The 21,110-nt window shown below is 40.8% G+C and overlaps 1 protein-coding gene across 5 annotated transcripts in view; it reads right to left on the bottom strand.

The window, feature by feature from the left end:
• The window catches only part of FAM13A (family with sequence similarity 13 member A), a 123,345-nt gene that overhangs the window by 71,468 nt on the left and 30,767 nt on the right, over positions 1-21,110 (bottom strand). For all 5 annotated transcript variants that reach the window (XM_042049430.1, XM_042049432.1, XM_042049433.1 and 2 more), the window contains exon 6: positions 3,637-3,809. In XM_042049430.1, coding sequence (XP_041905364.1) covers positions 3,637-3,809 — 173 coding nt within the window. The remainder of the gene's footprint in view (positions 1-3,636; positions 3,810-21,110) is intronic.

The following is a 21,110-nucleotide window of genomic DNA, read 5'->3' as shown; positions in this document are numbered from 1 at the left end:
AAAGAAAAGAAAAGAAAAGAAAAGAAAAGAAAAGAAAAGAAAAGAAAAGAAAAGAAAAGAAAAGAAAAGAACCCAAACAGGGACTCTGCTTCACAGAGCTGCAAGCTCACTCTAGCTCCCTCTCACTGAAGGTCTGGTAAGGCCCCAGGGTGGCCCATTCCATCCAGCCCACTCTCCAGTACTAAAGTTGTTGCCTTCCCCCAAGCTCCTGAGTCTGCAGTGTGAGTCATGTGGCTCTCAATCAGGTAAAGACAAAGGACATGTGTGATTCCCAGGGTCTGGAGGTTTGGCTGCCCTGAAGTTCTGCACCAGAACTCTTGCAAAAATGAGATGAGACTCACAGAAGTACATAACAGGCTGCATTTTGCCTAAAGACTTTCATCCTTTTTTCAGAGCACCAGTCTCTCCTCTCCTGCCTCTGTCTGCCTTCCTTCCTTTCTCTCTTTCTCCACTGCTTTTGGATTTACTCAAGAGCTGCATTACAGGTATGCTTTTCTGCTATTGCATAATTAGGAGTTTGCCCTTGGCATACAGCTATAATAATGAGGCAATTTTCAAAACAACACATATATTATATGCTAGTGGGGACTGCAGGTATATAGAGTTAATCCACCTATTTTGTTCAGAAAAAAAGAACATAACAACCTTACATATAACATTTTCTTAAGATAACTGTTGTGAACAGAAGGTGATACAGGTGATACAGACTTTATGCTCTGCAATGTTTTGACTGCAACTGATATATTGCATATTTTAGATGACAGCAGCACCTTCAAAAAATTCCTGCAGTGAGGAATATCATACCTGTAAGAAGACATTTTTTTTTTAACAATGATAAGTCATTCTAGAAGACAACTGTAGTTGTGGATCCACTACAGTGGATCTTCATTTTAAGGACAACTGTATGAAGACACATTAAGAGGCATTTTAAATAGTACTAAAAATTACTAATCAGCCAGAAGTCTCTCAGTTTCTCCCTGAAGGCTGTAGGGTCAAATTAAACTGATTGAAAATTTATTGAAGATTGTAATCCTTGCTAGAGGGGGCCTTAGGGGCTTAGTGTGTGTGGTTATTTCTTTACTGTTACACTTGTGAAGCTGCTAAAGGTGGAATTCTGGATCTACTGTTCTGTGTAGCCGTTCATCCTCTTCTAATCCACCCATATCATGGTATCTGAGCATGGAAAGGGAACAAACCACAGGCATTTTCATGAAACAGCAAATGATTGTCACTGCCAAGAACAACCTTTAATCTTTTCTAACAAAGATCATATCATAGCTGAGCAGATATAGTAATTTCACTAAAACTTACCTGGTAATTACATATAATTAATGATAACATTTATTTTAGAACTATTGGTACCTTGTGACACAAAACCCCCCAACAAGAATAGCACTGTGTTTGCAAAACACTTTGTAATCTAGGTCAGATGCCAGAGTCCTTCTGCTGAAAAAGGTGAAAACTCCTAATAATAGCCTTGCACTGAAATAAGACCAGTAATACTTCATTGTGAGCTTAAATTACATGGGAGTGACACAAGGCTGCCAAAGGCATGTTTAAAACCACTCCTGATGTATCAGAGCGCTACATTAATGCCAAGGAATCAGGGTTTGTTGCACAGACATCAGTCCCCCAGGCATGTTAGGTCTGCTGGAGACCTCTCTCTCCTCCACGGCCTTCTCTCTATCCCATCCTGCCCAACGACCTGCCAGCCTGGACCTGGGAAGAAAATAGCAAACACTACCTACTTCCCCTTCAGCAGCGGCAGTAGATCACTGACAAAAAAGTACCAGAAGCAAACAGCAGTGTAGATATTCAACACAATTAGGTAAGCATGTACAGAAGTGTGACAGGACAGAAAACTAGGGCATTCTTGAACAAAATGGGATTACAAGAGAATTAATTTCTACAGTTAATTAATTTCCCAGATAAAATTAGAGATGCAGACATCTTTCAACCCATGGCCCGAGCATGAAGATTAGGCTTCTGCCTAGGTACAAACACATTTCATTTGGTGCTTAATGTCCTGTGCCAGCACTGGCCCAACTGTCCCATACTTCAACAGTACTCTTCTAAGCAATTACACATTAACAGGAAAGCAGGAATTCCTACAGCAAATAATTACATCTCTTGGGGACTGTTCTGGAAGAAAGGCAGTTTGTTGGGGGACCTCATGAAGTAGATCAATCACACACACCTTCCCAGACATGAGACCTGGCAGTTCTTTATTTCAACCCTTGGGCACTTCATTTCCCTTTACACCTTGGAACACATAGCAGAGTACAGGTAGGGGCACAATTTCTGCCAGGTTACAGCACATCAACTCAAGAGGCTGGAACTTCTGCCCCAGCCCCACCTGCATGGCCCTGTCTAGCTGCTAGAAGTGTATTGCCTTCTCCGTTTTGCCAGATGACCTGCTCTGATAATTGACTTCTAAGTCATCTCAGTCAAAAGCAGCTGGAATAATGAAGCCATATAAACAAACTTGATGTGTTCTGGCTGCAGGAATCTTTGGGGAAGTTTGGGGAGATGAAACACACAGCTAACATAGCTAAGAGTTAAAAAGCATGTGTGCCTGCCAAGGGCTAGAAACCAAATTTGATATCTATGCTTCACCACCATTACTATGAATCAAAACCTGGTGTTAGTGCATAATTTGCTAACTCGTCTCATAAATTGAGTGCTGTCTGTCTGCACTGGTGCTGAGAATAGCACACATCTCCTGCTTACACAGTGAAGTCACTCAGTTACGTGTCTGGCAGCACTGCCTCTGCTTTGTGTTCCTGGTTGGTATGCTAGGACACCGCAGTGTTGTGTTCCATGACATGTGAATAGCGCTATTTCCCATATCAGGCCAATTCCATATTTCAGTAGCACACTGCAATTTCCCACAGTAACCTGAATCCCTCATGTGCTGCACTAGACACAAGAGGAGAGAAAACGAGACTCAATTCAATATCCTGAGAACAATGAAAAGATCCTGGTTCAGCCTGATGTTCAGGGAAGGACTTTACAAAAAAGCAAAATGCCCATTACCTGTTCACCTAACAGACAATATGCCAAAAATCAAAACTCAAAATACTCCTTTAGATAGATACTTTTATAGATGCTTTAAACGGATAAGACTCTCATAGATAAATTCAGAAAGATACTCTTATAGATACTCTACACATACTCCTCTATTCTTGTCTGAATGGAGCAGTACTATCAGTAGCACCATTCTTGCCAGAAAGACAAAACCCTTCAAAAGCCCCTTCCTTTTTGGATTTATGAGTGAGAATAAAGTCAGCCATCTGTTAAGACTTAAACTGGGCAGATCAAATACACTTGATTATTCAAAAGAGACACATTTTGGTTGCATCTTGTGCTCGGTGTAATTTCTATTGCCTGATTGTAGATCAGGCCTGTCCACCTGCACTCCTTCACCAAGCAGGCTACCTTCATATGCTTCAAATGTTATGTTGGAGAGGTAAACCAAAGCACACAGCTGGCTTCAGAGTGTGTGGATTCAACAGGAAAAGGCACATTACTTTATCTTACACCCCAGTATCCTGTTTAAGTGTTCAAAATGTCCAGAGCTGGAGGTGCAGGTACAAAACAAAGAGACAAACACAAAGACAAAAAAAGAACACTAACCTGGAGAAAAACACATCATTGTTAAGGAAGGAGATTTCATCTGCTAAGTCCATCTCCTTCCCACATGAACCACTGTCTGTTAATTGGAGGCTGACTCGAGGTATTCCGTCTGACTGGCCTGGTTGTGGCAATAGGCACGTTTGGTTGGGTCGTTCCGTTGGGGGTTTGGTCATCTACAGAAGCAAGGAGAGAGAAAATTGAAATGTGAAGAGAAGAAAGGCCAGAACAGCCTTTTCACATAATCTGTAACTGAAAGATATTCCATACCAGTGTGCAAACATCAAAGATGACAAATTGCAAAACAGTATTACAAAATACAGATAAATCAAACACTCAGCTTGATAAAGATTATTTAAAGAAGAATAAAGGCATGTCTATTGAAAGAGCAGAGGCAAGAAAAAAATTAAGAAAAGAAAGGTAAGTGAAATAAATACTTATTTTCTGTATCACAGCAGATAGACTAAAAAAGTTTGCACTGAATTTGCTTCTTGACCACTGGAGAAACAGATGGTACCAGCAAATATATACCCCTGCTCAACCCCCTTCCCACACTTTTTAATGACAGTTGATATCAACATGTGCTCTAAGAATTCTTAGGGGAGAAGAAGAGCAAGTTCAGAGGTCTGGCCCTTATTTTACAGCAAACATAGAACCTAACCTTTGTGATTACACTCAGTTTTCTCTTGTGCTCACTTCTGGTTTTAGCCTTTGCAAGATCCCATGGCTGGGAGTTTCACAACATTGTTACACATTGATTAAAATCGATTAAAAAGTACTTCTATTTTAGGTATGGTGACATAATCTTTCCCTTGGCTTTGAATTATGAGAATTTGCCAGTAACTGTTCCGTAACCACCTTCCCCATACCATTCTTGACTTTATACTGCTCCAGTAGTGGTCTCTAATCAGACAGAAAAATATGAGTTTATATAGTCTCTCATTTTACAGGAGTCATGCTCATGTGTTTGATCATTTTTGCTGCTTTTCTCTACACCTTTTCACGTTGTATTAAGTCCTTTCTAAAATGCAGTCAGAACTGCATGTGGCATTAGATATGAAGGCAGATTTAGAGGTGGCTTCTCATGAAAATCTAACCTTTTATTTGCTTTCAGGATTGCTTAATTTGGAGCTCATCGGTATACACATTTATACAATCTGTGGGGTTTCATTGACATAGTTAGCACATAGTGATGGAAACTCCACTAACCAGTTTTGCACCCAATACAGAGTAAATTAGAAGCCTTCTGAAAGTCTTTGTAGCCAGATTTTAGTTTTTCCTACCTTGAATACTTTTCTATTAGCAGTACATTCAGTATTTCCTAGGTCATTATGGAAGCAGTTAAATAGCACAGATTCCAACTAAGATCCTTAAGGGACTTCTCAGAAAGTGATAAACCAATCATATCTTTTTAGGGCTTTCTAGTTATTAATCCATAAAAAGTCTTTCTTTCTAATCACAAGATATCTTTGCTTCCGTTGACAATCCCATGAAAACCTTCTGAAAATTCAAATGCACTACACTGACTATACCTATGCACATGTTCACAGGCCCTTCTGTAACCATTTTTTCTCTAAAGAAGTAATGCTGGTGCCTCCTAATGACTTTAATTATCCATTTGTTTCTTAGTTCTGCTGCCTGCTGTAGTTGTTACAAATCTGCTGGACAGTAAATCAGAATTTCTGAACTCCTTTTCACACCTGTCTTACCCTAAGGTTTTTTGTAAAATTCATTTTACTTCTGTTTCTAGTGCTTTGTTTCACTCACAGTTGCTTTCAAATGCTTTGTGCGTGTTGAAAAGTTTCATGGGACAGAAGGCTGCTTCTTACTGAGCTTTGAAGATAATAAAATGAAAAATAAAACATTTATCAGTGCAAAGGGAAATCAGAGAGAGATGTTGAGAGAGCTTCCCAGTTTTAGCCTCTGGACCGCTTGCTCTGAGTAAGATCCTGACTTTTCTGACGTCAGTGGGCATTTTTCCTGAAGTCAGCATCTCACCTTTGAACCACTGCTGGTTCCAGCAGTACTCTGTTAGCCCATCACCTGCAGCAGTCTCCAGCTGTTGGAACCACGGGAACTGGGCACAAAGCACATGGGCACCAGGCAGTGCCTCTCAGCTGGTACAAAACAGCAGCAGTGCTGTGATTTAAATGGGGAAAACCACGTCTTTGGGGAGGAAGGGAGACAGGGAGCTACACAATGGCAACATTACAGGAGAGAATCACAACAGGAGGCACTAGGGCCTGGAGGCACTGACTCACTGAAGAGGCCAACCCCCACCTGGCTACAACCTCCTTTCAAGTACGTATAGAGAGCAATAACAACACCCCTCTACCTCCTTTTCTCCAGGCTAAACAAGCCCAGCTCATGAACATATGACCTGCTGCAGACTGAGATGCCTAATGTGGTGTGGCATCTGTCAAAGCAGCATTTTGTCCCTGTCGAAATCTAACCACTAAGCAAACACATATCTATAAATCTTTGCAAATACATAAAAAGCTTCACTTTGGAAGATGACACCAATAAATTCAAGGACAAGCCTAGAGAGTAGTGATGCTTTGGCTGAAGAAAAAATAATTTGATTTTTGTTTCCTGAGAATTTTTTCTCTGGTGATGCTTAACCTCAAATTGCATTTGACAAAAAACAGACTCAGCCTGAAGCAGGTATGTTGTGGGCTGTTACAGCATAGCTGCAGGCTGTGGCCACTAAAAGCATGGGCTCTGCTTAAGTTTGCTACTCTGTAATTTAAAATACACCTTCATTCTCAGCAAAATAGCATCAGGTGCTACTGACAATCAAAGGGACAAGAAAAGATAATAAAACCACCAAAGAACTGAAAACTACAAGGAAATAATACACCATACATCCCGCATTTGGCTTTCGAATTTTGTTGTCTCAAAGTTCAGATGCAAGGAACTATGTCTGCAGTTGTAATAGAGACTAGTCAGTTTTATGACCAGTATAAACATGCATCATGATGGGTGTTGAAGAAAGTGCAAGAAAACCTTTCACCTGGAGGCACAAGCTGACCAGTCAAGTGACATCATCCCACACAATAATACCACCAAGATTCTTCATAACTGACTGGGTGCATCACAGGGATGTTTCATCTCCCTGTGAGGTGTCAGAAGCTCCTGGGTTCAAAGATCAAAGATAAACATGACATATTCTAAAGATCTGACGTGGTGTGCTGACTAACCTTTCTCTGTTCTTGAAGAACATGAGCTGCTCCACATGAGTCTGGAGAGCTCTGTGCATATGAATCAACGTGGTTTATAGACACGGATCCTTAGCACAGGTCATCCTGCTTTTCTGAGTACCACACTCATGTTCTCAAGTAAGAAAATCAAAAACTTCCAGTATCTCAAGCTGTGCGTGAACATGTAAATAATTGGACAATTCATACCCATCTGAGTTAAGTAACTGTGAAGTCTAAATGCAGATCTTTTGGAAGAAACTAGCTGTGAGTTTATATTTAAATATCATCATAGAAAGGATAATAAAGACATTTCTATAAAGTAATCCTCAAAAAACCCACCAGGTATTTAAAACATACACAGCACATTCTTTTGTTTAAAGGTGCATGAACGCAGTACTCTTCCAGACAAGAGAAACCTCCCTCAAAAACTTGCTTAATACACAAATGGAATTCTTAGAGTTGTCCACCAAAACAAAGAGGTCCATATTATTTTTTGAAAGGCTTCATACTTTGTCACCCTAGTGCTCTTTCAACTTACAAGTTGTCTGTATCAATACAAATATCCCATGGAATAGAAAAAGGTACGTTTCTTTGCAAAAACCCAGGCATAGCCAAGCAATGCATGGAAATTTGGAACACTGGTTTCTTTCTCACTCTAGTCTCAATCTGGCTAGCTATCAGCATAAAGCTTTAATGTCAATCTATCCACTCATCAGCATTACCTCTGCTTCATGAAGGACTGAGAAAAGGAGAACATTAGCCAGCTGTAACTCATACCTGACAGCTAATCAACCTAATTCAACCAGTTCTGCCCAGTCAAACAACCACGGAATGAGCCACCTGCCAAAGTCACCCACAGTTGGTATTCAGCCACTGAAACCTTGAAACAAATATATTCCACTCACTCCATTCATACACAGAGCTGTAAGCTCTCTGCCAAAGTTAATGGTAATGACAATTACACCAGGCCTTGTTTGGAGACACAGATTTTGCCAGAGGGTTTAAGTCATCCTGAATTTCCCCAGAGAACCTGGTGGAAATTCCCGCTGAGACAGCAAATCCCTTCAAGTCATTCAGTGAACAGACCAAGTATTTACGCTGTACTTGTGGTGTTCTCCAAAATTCCATACTGCAGCCAATTCTCACACAACACTGCTCCACCACCATTTTATTGCAGTAAGGGACTTCTGGGATGAATCTGGATGGGATAAATCTCCTGCAGCTGTGAGTACCAGATATACTTCAGGCCCAAAGGACTTTCAAAGGCAGGGATAAATCCACAGGGAGATTCTTCAGTTACATTCATCTTACACTTCTTATATTATTCTCTCACTTTCTATTCCTATGCTCCTACTGAGGGTGTGATTACATTACTGGCCACGGCACAGAATTTCTGTGTGTGAGGAAGCAAGTGCCAAAGTCATGGTTTGAGTGCTATGTGGACTACACTAGTAGGGACAAAGAAGTCAGAGAGGCTGTGGAACAACATAATCCAAACATACCTGAATTATGCTGCCATTTTTTTCCATAACAGTAGAGCTAAAAGCAAGGGAAGAACTACAGATGTTATCTGCTGGACTTCTGCAAGGCCTTTGACACAGCCTCCACCACATCCTTCTCTCCAAATTGCAGAGACATAGATTTGATGGATGGACTGTTTGGTGGATGAGGATTAGCTGGATGGTTGCATCCAGAGAGGAGTTGTCAAGGGCTCAATGTCCCAGTCGAGACTGGTGACAAGTGGCGTCCCTCACCACAGATGTCTTCAGTAGGGCTGCTGTCTTACTTAAAATGGGCTTGTGCCCAAATACTTCCCCAAAACATAGATTCTATTCAGAAAGTAATGAAATGTAAAAATGTCACTAAAAGGCACCTTGATTCATCACTTCACCTACAACCTACAATACTGACTTTAAAACCACATAGGTATATTACAGTTGTGAAGTTCTTCTCGAATTAAAGATGCCTCATCATAAATTACTGACACTGGGATACAAAGATCAATAGCTCTGTAATCATTCCAGGTTTAGCAGAGTCAACATACTTGAAAAATATTTCACTTACCAACTCTCTTCCACACTCAGAACCAAGCCTGAAATCCTTCCTTGATTAACTCCCATGCTGTAACCATAAAGTCACGATAAATGTGGTCATCTTTACAATATGTGCAGCTGCCACTGCCAAATTTGGATTTCTCTTACTCTACTTGTATTTTTAGGCATTGGATGACTAAAACACCTCCTCCGCACTCCGCTCTTCTCAGATATCAAAGTTAAAAATTTGATGCAACCCTAAAGTGTATGAAGCTTTAAAGTTCTATGAAATTCTGATGTTCTATGCAAGTTCAGATGTCTTAATGAGAGCAAGACTCTTTGGAATCAAAGAGCTGAGTATTATCTTCCTTTAAACCACATCCCAGTCCTGCTTGTCCAACTTAATTTCCTTTTATGACAAGGTAATCCATCTAGTTGATCAAGGGAATCCTTTGGATTTCAGTAAAGCTTTTGATACTGCCTCTCACAGGATCCTGGACAAAATGTGCAGCACTCAGCTGGATAAACACATCATGGGAAGGGTGAGCAACTGGCTCATGGGTTTGGCACAAAGGGTTACAGTGAATGGGATGACATCAGACTGGGGACCTGTCACCAGTGGGGTTCCACAGGGCCCAATCTTAGGCTCTGTACTCTTCAACATCTTCATTAACTACTTGGACACTGGACTTTAAGGAATACTAAGTAAGTTTAAAGAGGACGCTAAATTGGGAGAAGCTATTGACTTCCTCGAAGGCAGGGAGTCCCTGCAGAGAGACCTCAACAAATCAGAGGGCTGGGCAATCACCAACCATGTGCAGTTCAGCAAGGAAAAGTGCAGGATTCTGCACCAGGGATGGGACAACCTTGGATGTACAGACAGGCTGGGGAATGAGATGCTGGAAGGCAGCGCTGCAGAAAGGGACCTGGGAGTCCTGGTCGATGGCAAGTTGAACACGAGTCAGCAGTGCCCTGGCAGCCAGGAGGGACAACCCTGTCCTGGGGGGCACCAGGCACAGCATCGCCAGCCCGGCAAGGGAGAGGACTGTCCTGCTCTGCTCTGCACTGGGGCAGCCTCACCTCCAGTGCTGGGGGCAGTTCTGGGTGCCACAATGTAAGGAAGATATTGAGCTATCAGAGAGTGTCCAAAGGAAGGCAATGAAGATGATGAAAGGCCTGAAGGAAAGCCATATGAGGAGCAGCTGGCCTGTTCAGCCTGGAGAAGAGGATACTGATGGGAGACCTCATTGCAGTCTGCAACCTCTCATGAGGGGAAGAGGAGGGGCAGATGCTGATCTTGTCTCCATGGTGAGCAGCGACAGGACAGAGGGAATGGCCAGAAGTTGTGCCAGGGGAAGTTTAGTTTGGATATCAGAAAAAGGTTCTTCACCCAGACGGTGATTGGGCACTGGAACAGGCTCCCCAGGGCAGTAGTCACAGCACCAGCCTGACAGAGCTCAGGAAACAACACCAGAGCCTCCATATTTGACCAAAGCCACAGTGAACAGCAGAACTGCTTAAATGCTTGAAAGTCAACACACACTTTGCTAACACTGCTCGATTCCAGAGGCAAGAAGCTAGCAAATGCTCTCAGAAAGTCTATGAAATTCAAGCACAGCTCTGCAGATACAGCATTTCTAGCTCCAAAGGTAGTTTACTTGTCACTGGCTGTGAATCCCATAATTTTGTTTCAGTAAACTCTCAAGGTCAAAATCATGTCTCTTATAAACCAAAGCAGATTCAGTGAACAAATTCCAAATTTCCCCTGAAGGCTAAACATTAAACTTGCACACTTCAGAAAGATGTAATCTGAACCCAAAGCTATCCTGTCCTAAAAACATTCAAAATTAAGCAATCAACCCAGTAGTAAGTTTATCTTAACCTGTGACTCTGCATGGCGCACACACAACGGGAGGTTTTTGAAGTGAACCAGCAGCACCTTAAGGCCCTTTTTCTGCAGGAGGTCAGGCACTTTGCCTAAGGGAATCCCTTCAGCCTCCTGCCCTGTGCAGCTCTCCAGGCAGCTTTGTCAAAATGCTGCAGGCGTGCAGCCTGCATGGGATGTAGGCCAAAAAGCAACAAGATGTACGGGCCTCAAGCCAGACGATACAACCAGCTCCCAGCAGTCACTGACTGCTGCCTGGCATCTGTTTGCCAAAGGAAATGCAGCGCAGGCAGTGTTCTGAACTGAGGTGAAGAGAGCTTTATCCAGGTGGAGAGGAAAGAGTGGGATTGATGTAGACTTTGCAGATCAGGGGTCCTAGGAATCTCAGCAAAAGGCATGTTGAGGACTCCCTGGTGGATTAAATAAAACCAAAAAGCTCAAAAGCAAAACAAGCATGCATGATTTTACAGTGGAGAGATACGATAGCCCATCATCTTATCATCTCTGTGCAGCAACAAACCTTATGGCCTCTTGAAAAACACAAAAATCCAGCCTCAGTCACAATCCTGAATGTATCCCACAAGGATACTGGAAGTTATTCACATCCAAATCCTAGAGTTCTGACTACACTGCTGGGACACTGCTCCTCTTGGAATAACTTCTGCCTTTCATCCACTTTGGACTCTCTTAGCTTGAATAGATAATGCATCAAAAGTAAGAAGCACAAATATGGTCAGATGATCACACTCAGGAGAAATGCAGGAATGAACTTAGAAGGCTGACTATGGTGACAATTCCTGCTCTCAGCTTCCCACAGGGCAGACTTCCTGCTCACGTCTATATTCACCTGCCCATTCAAAACAATAGTGAGAGCAAGAAAAATTATGGTAAGTTACTGTAGTTACAATGGGCATGATGTGATATTTCAGTGTATTCTTAAAATAAATGTGAATGAATCCTAAAGCAAATGCTCTGTAACTCTCTGCTCTGCTGTTAAAGGGCAAACGTTAATGAGCCCATCAAAAGCCAGAGAACAAAGGTAAGTCAGTACAGTGCCCATTACATTCCTCCATCCTTCCTGCTGGCCAACTGTTTGAGCTGTAAACAAGTAAGTGTTTGCCAAAGGATTTCTTCATTAGAAAAATGTGAAGCTGCGCCAAAATTCAGAGCTGTTTCACTCAAGTCCATGTAAGTAGGTTGAAAAGTTTAAAACAAGCTGTTAAGAAACCTGTCTTTCTCCATGTATGGTGTTTCTCCTGTTCACAGCATGACAATGAATTACACAGTAATGAAAGAATTTGCTCCCTAAAAGACAGTGTTGGCACTGGTCTGAACTGTGCTATATCCCATAAAGTGCAGGCAGATCCTTCAAGGAAAACAGATTGTTTTACCTCTGTATTTCTCCTAGCCTACATTACCATATGGCCAACTCATTAACCAGGGAACTTGAACAACTGAGTAGACGACTGTAAAGGCTGACTCCAGCTCCCACTCCTCAATCTCTTTTCCTTCTCAGCAATAAAGAATGCTGTTTACAAACTCTGTAATAAAAGCAGGTTCAGGCCTTAGGAATTTTGAACAGAGGTGGAGCAGCACTCTCAGGCATACCAATAAACTGGCACTAAACGTGCCCAAGCTCATTTTTATGGCCCTCTGAATCAACACTGGGTAACAGAGATAAGCTGAGACTCCACTAGAAATTCCACCAGACCACGTAACAATCTAGCAACAAAAGGACAGGAATGATTCGGTTCTTGGGTCATTCACCTCTGAACTAGAAAAGGAGTTAAAAATACATTCTGTACTCTAACAGAACTTTCAAGGTTATCTCATACGTGTTCTCTATCTCCCATTTTCATGGCATTGTATCTTCATTACAACTATACCTCCAGTTGTAAGCACAAGTCATCGCAGACAAATGACTCAAGTGAATCACGTAGGTGTGTTAGATCATTCTTCTGTCACTTACTAGCAAAAGTTAGAAATCAACATTCCTGCAGTTAACGGAGGACTAGGCTTGCCACTGACTGAATACTAGTAAGATAAGCATGCAATAATCAGAGATTTTAGGAATCATGCAGTACAAGAATTGCTTTTATTATGTTGAACAGAGATGAAAAATGAGAACAGAAGTGCATGAACTAAAAGCAGAAAAACCTGTGATAGCACACTATTAACTGCTCCACCATGGATTCTGCAGCAGCACATGTAGATTCACGTGTTTCAGTATGAAACACATTTAATTTGCACAAAATAGTACTTCCAAGGGAGCAGGAGATCCATATACTGGGAACACAGCAAACAGCACTAGCTAATAACCTATTAAACATTAACCTCCAAAAGTCTGCTAAATGCAGGCTCTGGCAAGAGGTCTTAACTGCACTGGGTGGAATGCACACAAGTATATTTTTCTGGTTCTCTAAGGAAAGATCTTATTTACAGTTGATTCCAACACTTGCAAATCTCCTGCTGATTCCCTACCGTCCTTCAATTCATGCTGGGTTTTACAAGGCAAACATTACTATAAGATTACACCACTCCTCCTACAAACTGGCTGTTTTCTCTAACTGTACAGCACATCTTTATGTTAATTAAGACAAGGGGAAGAACTTACCATCATTAACATGAAAGATGCAAGTTGAAAGACAAAACAAAACCTACTAGGAATATGAGGCAGGCCTAACAGTCACATTTGCAGGCTGTCCAAGTTCCCAGGCTACTTGGAAAACTTACAAACAAACAAAACCAGAATCTCAAACACAGTTTAAGCTGAGAATCCACTGCTGTCAGTGTTTTGTTCTTGCATATTTGCTCCTGAAGGACTGGCAGTATGTTTGATTTTACCTTTTAAAATCCAGGAAGTAGAAAGAATGCGCTCATTTCCAATAACATGTCGTACTTCAGTAACTAAGCATGTTTTGGAATATATTTTGTTTTTCCAAACATCCTGTGAACTTGCAGATCAAAAAGTTAATTCAATTAAGATATTTTTGGCCACAGTTAAACTGATTCCTAACTCTATTACATAGATTAAATAACTGTACATGTTCAGGAATGTGACTCTTGCTCTCAGAACACTCTTTGGTATTGGGATTCAATAAACCTAAATTGTAATTTTCAAATGCAAGTATTTAAAGTCAGGCACTTGCATTCCACACAGAGTAGTAAAACTGACAAAATTTAGTCAGGTCACACTTGCAAGGACTTAAAGAGCACTTGTCTATCTGCGTTTCTGGTAAGGACGTAAGCAATTACATCAACCTTCATACTTGCATTAAAAAAATAACATTATTACATAACTACCTATATGCATTTCAGTGCATCTTTGAATTACTGAAGCTTGAGAATTCATTGAGATTTCTGTTTATTCATTTTTAGCATTGCTTGTGAAATTCTTGAAACAAAGGGATGAAATCTGTTGTGCTTTAAGGCCTGATTTCCCTTAAGACCAATTATGTGGCTCCTGTACAACTGGGATAAATGAACTTAGAGCCACAAAATGACTAGCATGGAGAAGTCCTACCTGAGCATCACTCTTCTAGAACATTACAAATCACCAGAGAATGCTCTAAGAAGTATGGCTTATTAACAATTGCATACTTTCCATTCTCACATGAAGAAAAAAATCTCCAGTGCAGCACACTGGATACAAAACAAACTTTGTTTTGTTCAACTGGGTGTATTCAACAATCAGCATTAACTGTCTACACCTGGAAAGTTACCCAAGCCCTGCTTACTGTCAACAGCTGCCAGCAACCACCTCTCCATCTCATACTTCCCAACACCTGCCCAAACTAGAGTACCTGCTCATGACGGTATCAAGTCCCCCCACAGTTACTAAGGGAACTTTTCTACTATGAAGAGTACTTGGGCCAAAGTAAGGAATCAGCATCTGTACAGGACACTGTCAAATCCCAGGTTTTGATCTTTAAGTTTCTTTAATGATTTTCACACAAGAATTGAGAAAATCACACAGAAAGCCAGAGAACATTTTATTTCCTAACTTTGACAGGCAATATTTGTTGGCAAATAGTGCAGTCAGAAGTCTGTCAGCATAAAGCAAAGCTTTTAGTCATTTCCTACATCTGCAAATGTGGCAAATTTAGAGACCTGCAGGTCCTCCTAACCTTACATTATAATAATAAACTGTACTAGTTCCCTTATCCATTGCCATTATTAAGTAAGAGGGATTCATACAGCATACTTGTATCTTACACTGTTACCAGATTTGGATGCAAAGCTCAAAACAACAGAATACGACCATCACTTTTAACCCTTTTCACACCAAGATGTTGAATGAGCATAAAATTTGTTATGTTTTAGCTTCAGTCAACTGTAGTTATGGACATACTGAACGGTGCAGTCAATTTAACATCCTTTGTATTTGTAGCATGCTACCACACTGTAACACAAGACTTTAAATGCATCTGATTATGACTGCTTAAGGAAGGAATTAGGAAACAAAATAGCTACTAACAACAATGGCTATACATTGTGCTGCATTTTAATAACAACGATAAACTTATTTGTTGATAACATGATATTCCAAGTTATCTTTGGAACAATCTCATTATTAATGCTGTGCTCATCCTCTCTTTCCTACTTGATTCATTAATTACTCTGTTTCTGGTCTCACAAGCTGCATAATCAGAAGAAACTGGCCTTGGGATTCTCAGTTCAAGTTTTAAATGCTTCTGGAAAGCACCAGATCTATTTTTCAGCTGTTAATACATAGAAGACCACCTTAATCAAAATAAACTTGAACTTTAATCAATGTGAAACTTTTTCTTAATTAAAGCACAGACCAGTTTTTTTTACAGAAACATGGAGTCAGAGTCCCTTCTGCAATAAAGAATGTGCCACTCTGACTTCACCAAAATGTCATCCAATTTACTTCATCAAAGTGTTTGGCCTTGTGCCCCAAAAGAGAAAAGCTATTACATGGGATTGCTCACTGACTCTGTGCAAGGGCTTTGACAGAAAAAACAGTTGTTGTCAACGCAATGATTAGGGCTGCAAATACCAGTGATAATTTTTCATCAAGCAGAAATCCCCCAACCACCATGGTAGCTTGTAGGGGTCATGGGTGGTGGAGATGTGGAGATGTTCTGTTCGACTGTTCACTATGTCCTTCAGTTCAAAGAAAAAAAAAAAAAGGGAGAAAAAAAATCAGCTGACCTTCAAATGACACCAGTGAAAGCCATGTTTATAACAAACAAAAGGAGTCAGTTCTTCACGTGAGGGGAAGCAATTTGTGGCACACTTTTCCAGATGATATGTTGGAAGCGAAAAGATTACACACGTGCAAGAGAGACCCAGGACAATTACTCTGGACATCACTAAATACACAAACCATATCAAAAGCAGGAAAACTTCCGAGAATAGTCACAAATGGGTAGCAAAAAGGGAGGAAACACCTTGCTGCCTTGTCCTTCTCCTCCCTTGACATCTGCTTATGGGCAGTGCTGGAAGCAGGACACTGGGCTGGATGGATCCCCAGTGTGAACCAGCACAGCCACTCTCATGTATGATGAGCAGCCATTAAGAGGATTATTCAGTGAATTCCATGCTGCAAATGACTGCAGGAATGATGCATTAGCTGATTGCATCGGGACAGACTGCAACAGCTGACTCTTTACTGGGTCAGCAGCTGTACAGCACAGAGGAGGGAATATTCTATTTCCCTCCACCTAACACTGCAGTGCAGCCTTTGCCTCAGGCAGGTGTCACCAGGGTCACACCTGCAGATTTTCCCGAGGCCACAACAGTGTTGTGCATGGAGCAGTGCAAAAGAAACAGTGAATTTAAGAGTTCCTGGATCTCCCCTTATTTGATGTTGGGATGGCAAATACATGCCCCCCCCACCCCGTATTAAGTTCCCTGCTGCACAGCAGGGCAGGTGTGTCATGCAGCAGTGCTGTCAGAGTTACAGACTGCTCTCCTTACTCCTAAGATGAAGACAATATGGAATCTCTTCCCCTCTGTGACCATGCAAAATAGCTCATGGCTGATTAAGGCTACAAAAGACATGCAAGGCACCAAATAATCTGTATTTCTAAGATGAAAACTGTGTGGCCAATGGTACGGAGATCTTCAAAGGCATTTTTTAATTCACATGGTCACAGGTATTTTCATGACTGTTAACTGGATGAAATAACTGATTTTTATTCAGTTATCAGTTCACAGAGCCATTGTTCAGTGGCACAGATACCTTCAGGAAAAATACAGAAAATTATTTAATGTGAACAGTAACTGAAAAAAAAAATAAAAATCTCTTCACAATGTATTAGGCATCCCTTCCATTTTGTACTCAGAAACTGATGAAAACATCATTGTTAAAGGGGGAACAATGTCAGTAAATAATACTAAACAAACCAGGTAACACACGTTGAAACATCTAGTATTTATATATGAGTTTTTTGCCTTGGTTGCTATTAGCATATAAATACTGGGTCAGTTTCCTCCTGTCTGCTGTTCTGCCTTGCCAATGTTTACCCTATACTTTAATAACTGGAATTCAGCATAGCCGTTTCAGATAGAAGTGATAAAAAGGAGAATCTCACTGCAAAAAAACTGCATCACTGCTTTTCAATATAGAACTAATACCCTATTCAGTTCAACTTTCATTTCCTTTTGTTCTTCCAAGACTATTTATATATATGACCTTTTACCTGAGACCGTATCTCTCAATAAACAGCTAAATGCTACTCTGTTTCACATCAGTACAACCTTAACCCACTGCACTCACTGCCGTAAAACACATACAAAGGTCATGAGCTGATACGTAAGCAAGACAGAGATGTGGAAATCCATTATTTTTGGAGAGGACTACAATAGGGAAAAGGAAATGACAAACATAGTAACAATCCCGTGATGCAACTCAATGCCACCAACTCCATCTGTGGAATCTTGTGGTAGTTTCCAGGAGAAAGAGTAAAATGTATCTCCAGCCATGCAGAAGGACTCATAACAGAATGCTACAGGAAGTTAAACTGGTAGTGCCGGGATCAAACATAATTCCAGAATTTGTAAAAGGTTACAAAGACTTCACTAAGGGAAAATACTCATCTTCCATGCCCATGTCCACAATCTGCAATTAAAACATCCCTGTGTTATCAACACTGTTTCCAGCACAAATCCAAAACACAGCCCCACACCAGCTGCTATGAAGAAAATTAACTCTACTCAAGCCTAAACCAGCACATCATCATATGTAAGCTTGCAGGGGGTTAAGGTGTCAGTGACCACACCCGTCTGAGATACAAATAAGAAGCCTGTAGCAGAACTTAAGATCAAAAAAACCAAATTAAACATTTACAAAGTGGCACAAGAGGACTTCTCTCTCGCTGGGTTTACCTAACTCTGTGTATATGCGCACAGATGTGTTCAGTAACAGAGCTCAGAGCAGTTCCACGGAATATTTTATTCTACCTTTCAATTTTGAAAATTGGAATTTGATTTATCTATTTTCCTGTAATATTATTCATAAATGGAATCTAAAAGAAAGCTATGACCTAGATATGGGAAAAATACAGGCTCTCCAGATCTGCATCTCTCATTACAGATGCTTAAACTCAGTCTTGAAAAAGCTAAATTGTATTTTCAGATCTAAAAATCAAAATACTCACAAGGAAAAAAGTTTTTCACACAAGGAATTCAGCAACGTTACTTTCAGAAGAAGTATCTGATCTGCAGTAAATTAGGGAGTCCTAAGTGTCTCGATATTGTTCTAGTTACTTGTGTAAGATTCTCAGCACACAAAGAACAGACCCCTTTCTTAACAGTGAAACTGAGATGTTCACTGCTGGCAATTAAGGTCGAATGCTGCTGGGATCTGCTGGATATATCAGATTTTCAAGAGCATACATATCCACACATTAGGAGCATCTGGCACCTTGTGTCCCATGCATCACATGCTCCTGTTGCTCTCAGACTGCCCTGAGCCCAGTTTAAGGACACAAGCTTTGGGGCACTAGAAATATTACAAGGCACAGCAGGGTGTATGAATCAACTTCTGGATAAACTGTGATCACCACAGTGCTCACAGGAGGGATTTTCAAAAACCCATAGAACTTATACAGAACCCAGCGAGCATTTCACTGCTCTTAATATAGGAAAAATAATTAATTTAGTGCTGACTTCTTCTGAAGCTACCACCTTGAGAGTATTCCAGATAACGGCAGAGGCCAGCAAGAATTAAATGCCACAAGCAGAAAAATCTCTCACACTACTTTGGATCAGTTCCAACTGCCTGCAATGTGTCCTTGTCACAAAGACAACACTGACTGCTGATTCATACAGAGGGGATAATGATGATCATTTTGCATAACCTGATTAACTGAATGACTAATTAAGGAAAAGCAGAATAAACATTAAGGAATTGAAACAGGAGGAACTGAGAGATTTGTCTTAGTTGAAAAATTTTCACCTTCTTGCTAATCTCCTTTTTCCCCCATGGGTGCAGCAAAGATGCTCAGAAACAGCTGGCTACATGAAGCTCACATGCTTATTTTACCGTACCCTGTTTCTTGGTGCTGACTTTGATGCCTCCCTTTTGAAAGATGATGATGTCCTGACTGAGATGGACTGCTCCCAAGTGCTAAATTACAATGTCATACCCCTTGAAAAAAACAAATAACCAAAACCCCCACAACAAAACAAAAAAACAACAACCAAAAAACCCACAAATAAACCCAAATCATCAGACAATGGATGAAAAACATTTCAAATAAAACAAGTGCAAGTACAGACCAGGACACACATGCACATATGGATGTTATTTTCCCTGCATTTTAGCTATGTGGAATTATCATGGGACAATGATAGTTATCAATGAGTGTTTGTTTCAAGAAAAAACTCAGAGAGCAAAAGCAAAATTCCTAAGCACGTCAACTGCAAAATTTGTCAGCTATATTAAAACAATTTACAGTATACTAGAAGTATGGACAGCAGGAGAGAAAGAGACATTAGTTATGCATGTCTTTCCTTTATATGTCCTAAATCTTGGCAAATTTCTTCTTATAATGTGTTAAAATGAAAAAATTGGTAGTGAAATTCTAGCAAAATAAGTATCAGCATAATAATGTATTACTTTATAGAGTTTAGCATTAGCATATTTGTGTAAATATTTGTGTAAATATTTAGGACTGCATTTAGTAACACCACAAGTGACAGATTTATAATCCTGTAAATGCTTCAGTGAATTTCAAGAGCAGAAACATTCTGGTTTAATAATACATACACAGAGTTGTCAAAACCAGCAGAGCTAGAAGCACTGGAAAGCTGTTTCAGAATTGCACAAGGAATTGTTCAGGGTTTTTTTTACCTGCCTTTCTGAATCCCAGCCTAAACATAACCATCCTCCTCACTCCAGACTGAATTTCCTATAGGTGAAGGGTCTGGAGGCTTATAAACTTTCCCCTACAAATCTCATATTGCTCATTTCCTGTCAGCTCACATCTTAAAATGTCATTCTGGCTGAATCACTATACAGCCTTACTATAAACATGCCCATCTGCTCACTGGTGGACAACTGCAAAGTGAATCCTAGCTGAAGAAATACTAAACAAAAAAATGGAGACAGACTTCCACAGGTGCTCCTTCTCCTCATGCACTTTCCCACCCTTCTTCACATCTCCCATGTGATCCCACTCCTACTCTTGGGGACTCCCTAGTCCATGCAGGAGCAAACTGGCATGACTTGCCCAAATAAGGGGACACAGCACAAAATGGAATTGTTCGTTCAGATCTTCGGAAAGGATTTCCAAAGATCCGTTCCCGCTGTCTCCTGATGGGAAAGAATTAATCCAGTACTGAAAGCCGATCATTAACACGATGCTAAAATGGTCCCGGACATGAAAGAAGAATAAAGGAAAGTATCTTGACCCTGCAGGCTTATCCAGGGCAGTGTAACATGGATTAGAAACGGATGCCTTCTTTCCTGACGTAAATGAGGGGCTGCTCTTGTTTGTGCTGAGTGTGTAACCCTGAGGTGACAGGGAGAGGGACTTATTAGAGGGAGCCCACTCAGTCATGGAGTTGGTGAGTTCTCAGAAGTTTCTCCCAGATCTTGCAAAGAGATTAGAACCTCATGCTATAGCTGAAGAAGGGAAAAAAGCATTTATAAGTGAAGATCTACTTTTGCTCATGGGCAGAAATCGGCTGAAACACTGTGGCTTTCAGTGGAGGTGGACATTTACAACTGACTGCTGAGGGACCAGTCAAGCCAAGATGGAGAACTGTGTGACTATCTCACCTTTCCTACCTCTCCTCAGAGATGAAGGCTCAAATCTTATCTCAGGCTGAATGATCTGCTCAGAGTGTTCAATGGGAAGGAGCAAGCATTCCACTTTAAGTTAA

This window comes from Corvus kubaryi, unplaced genomic scaffold (genome assembly GCF_017639235.1).
Source record: "Corvus kubaryi isolate FWS band 111438036 unplaced genomic scaffold, C.kubaryi_AGA036_p1.0 71, whole genome shotgun sequence".
Lineage (NCBI taxonomy): Eukaryota > Metazoa > Chordata > Aves > Passeriformes > Corvidae > Corvus > Corvus kubaryi.
Note: the sequence above shows the minus strand (reverse complement) of the source record. Positions and strands in the feature narration are given on the sequence as shown.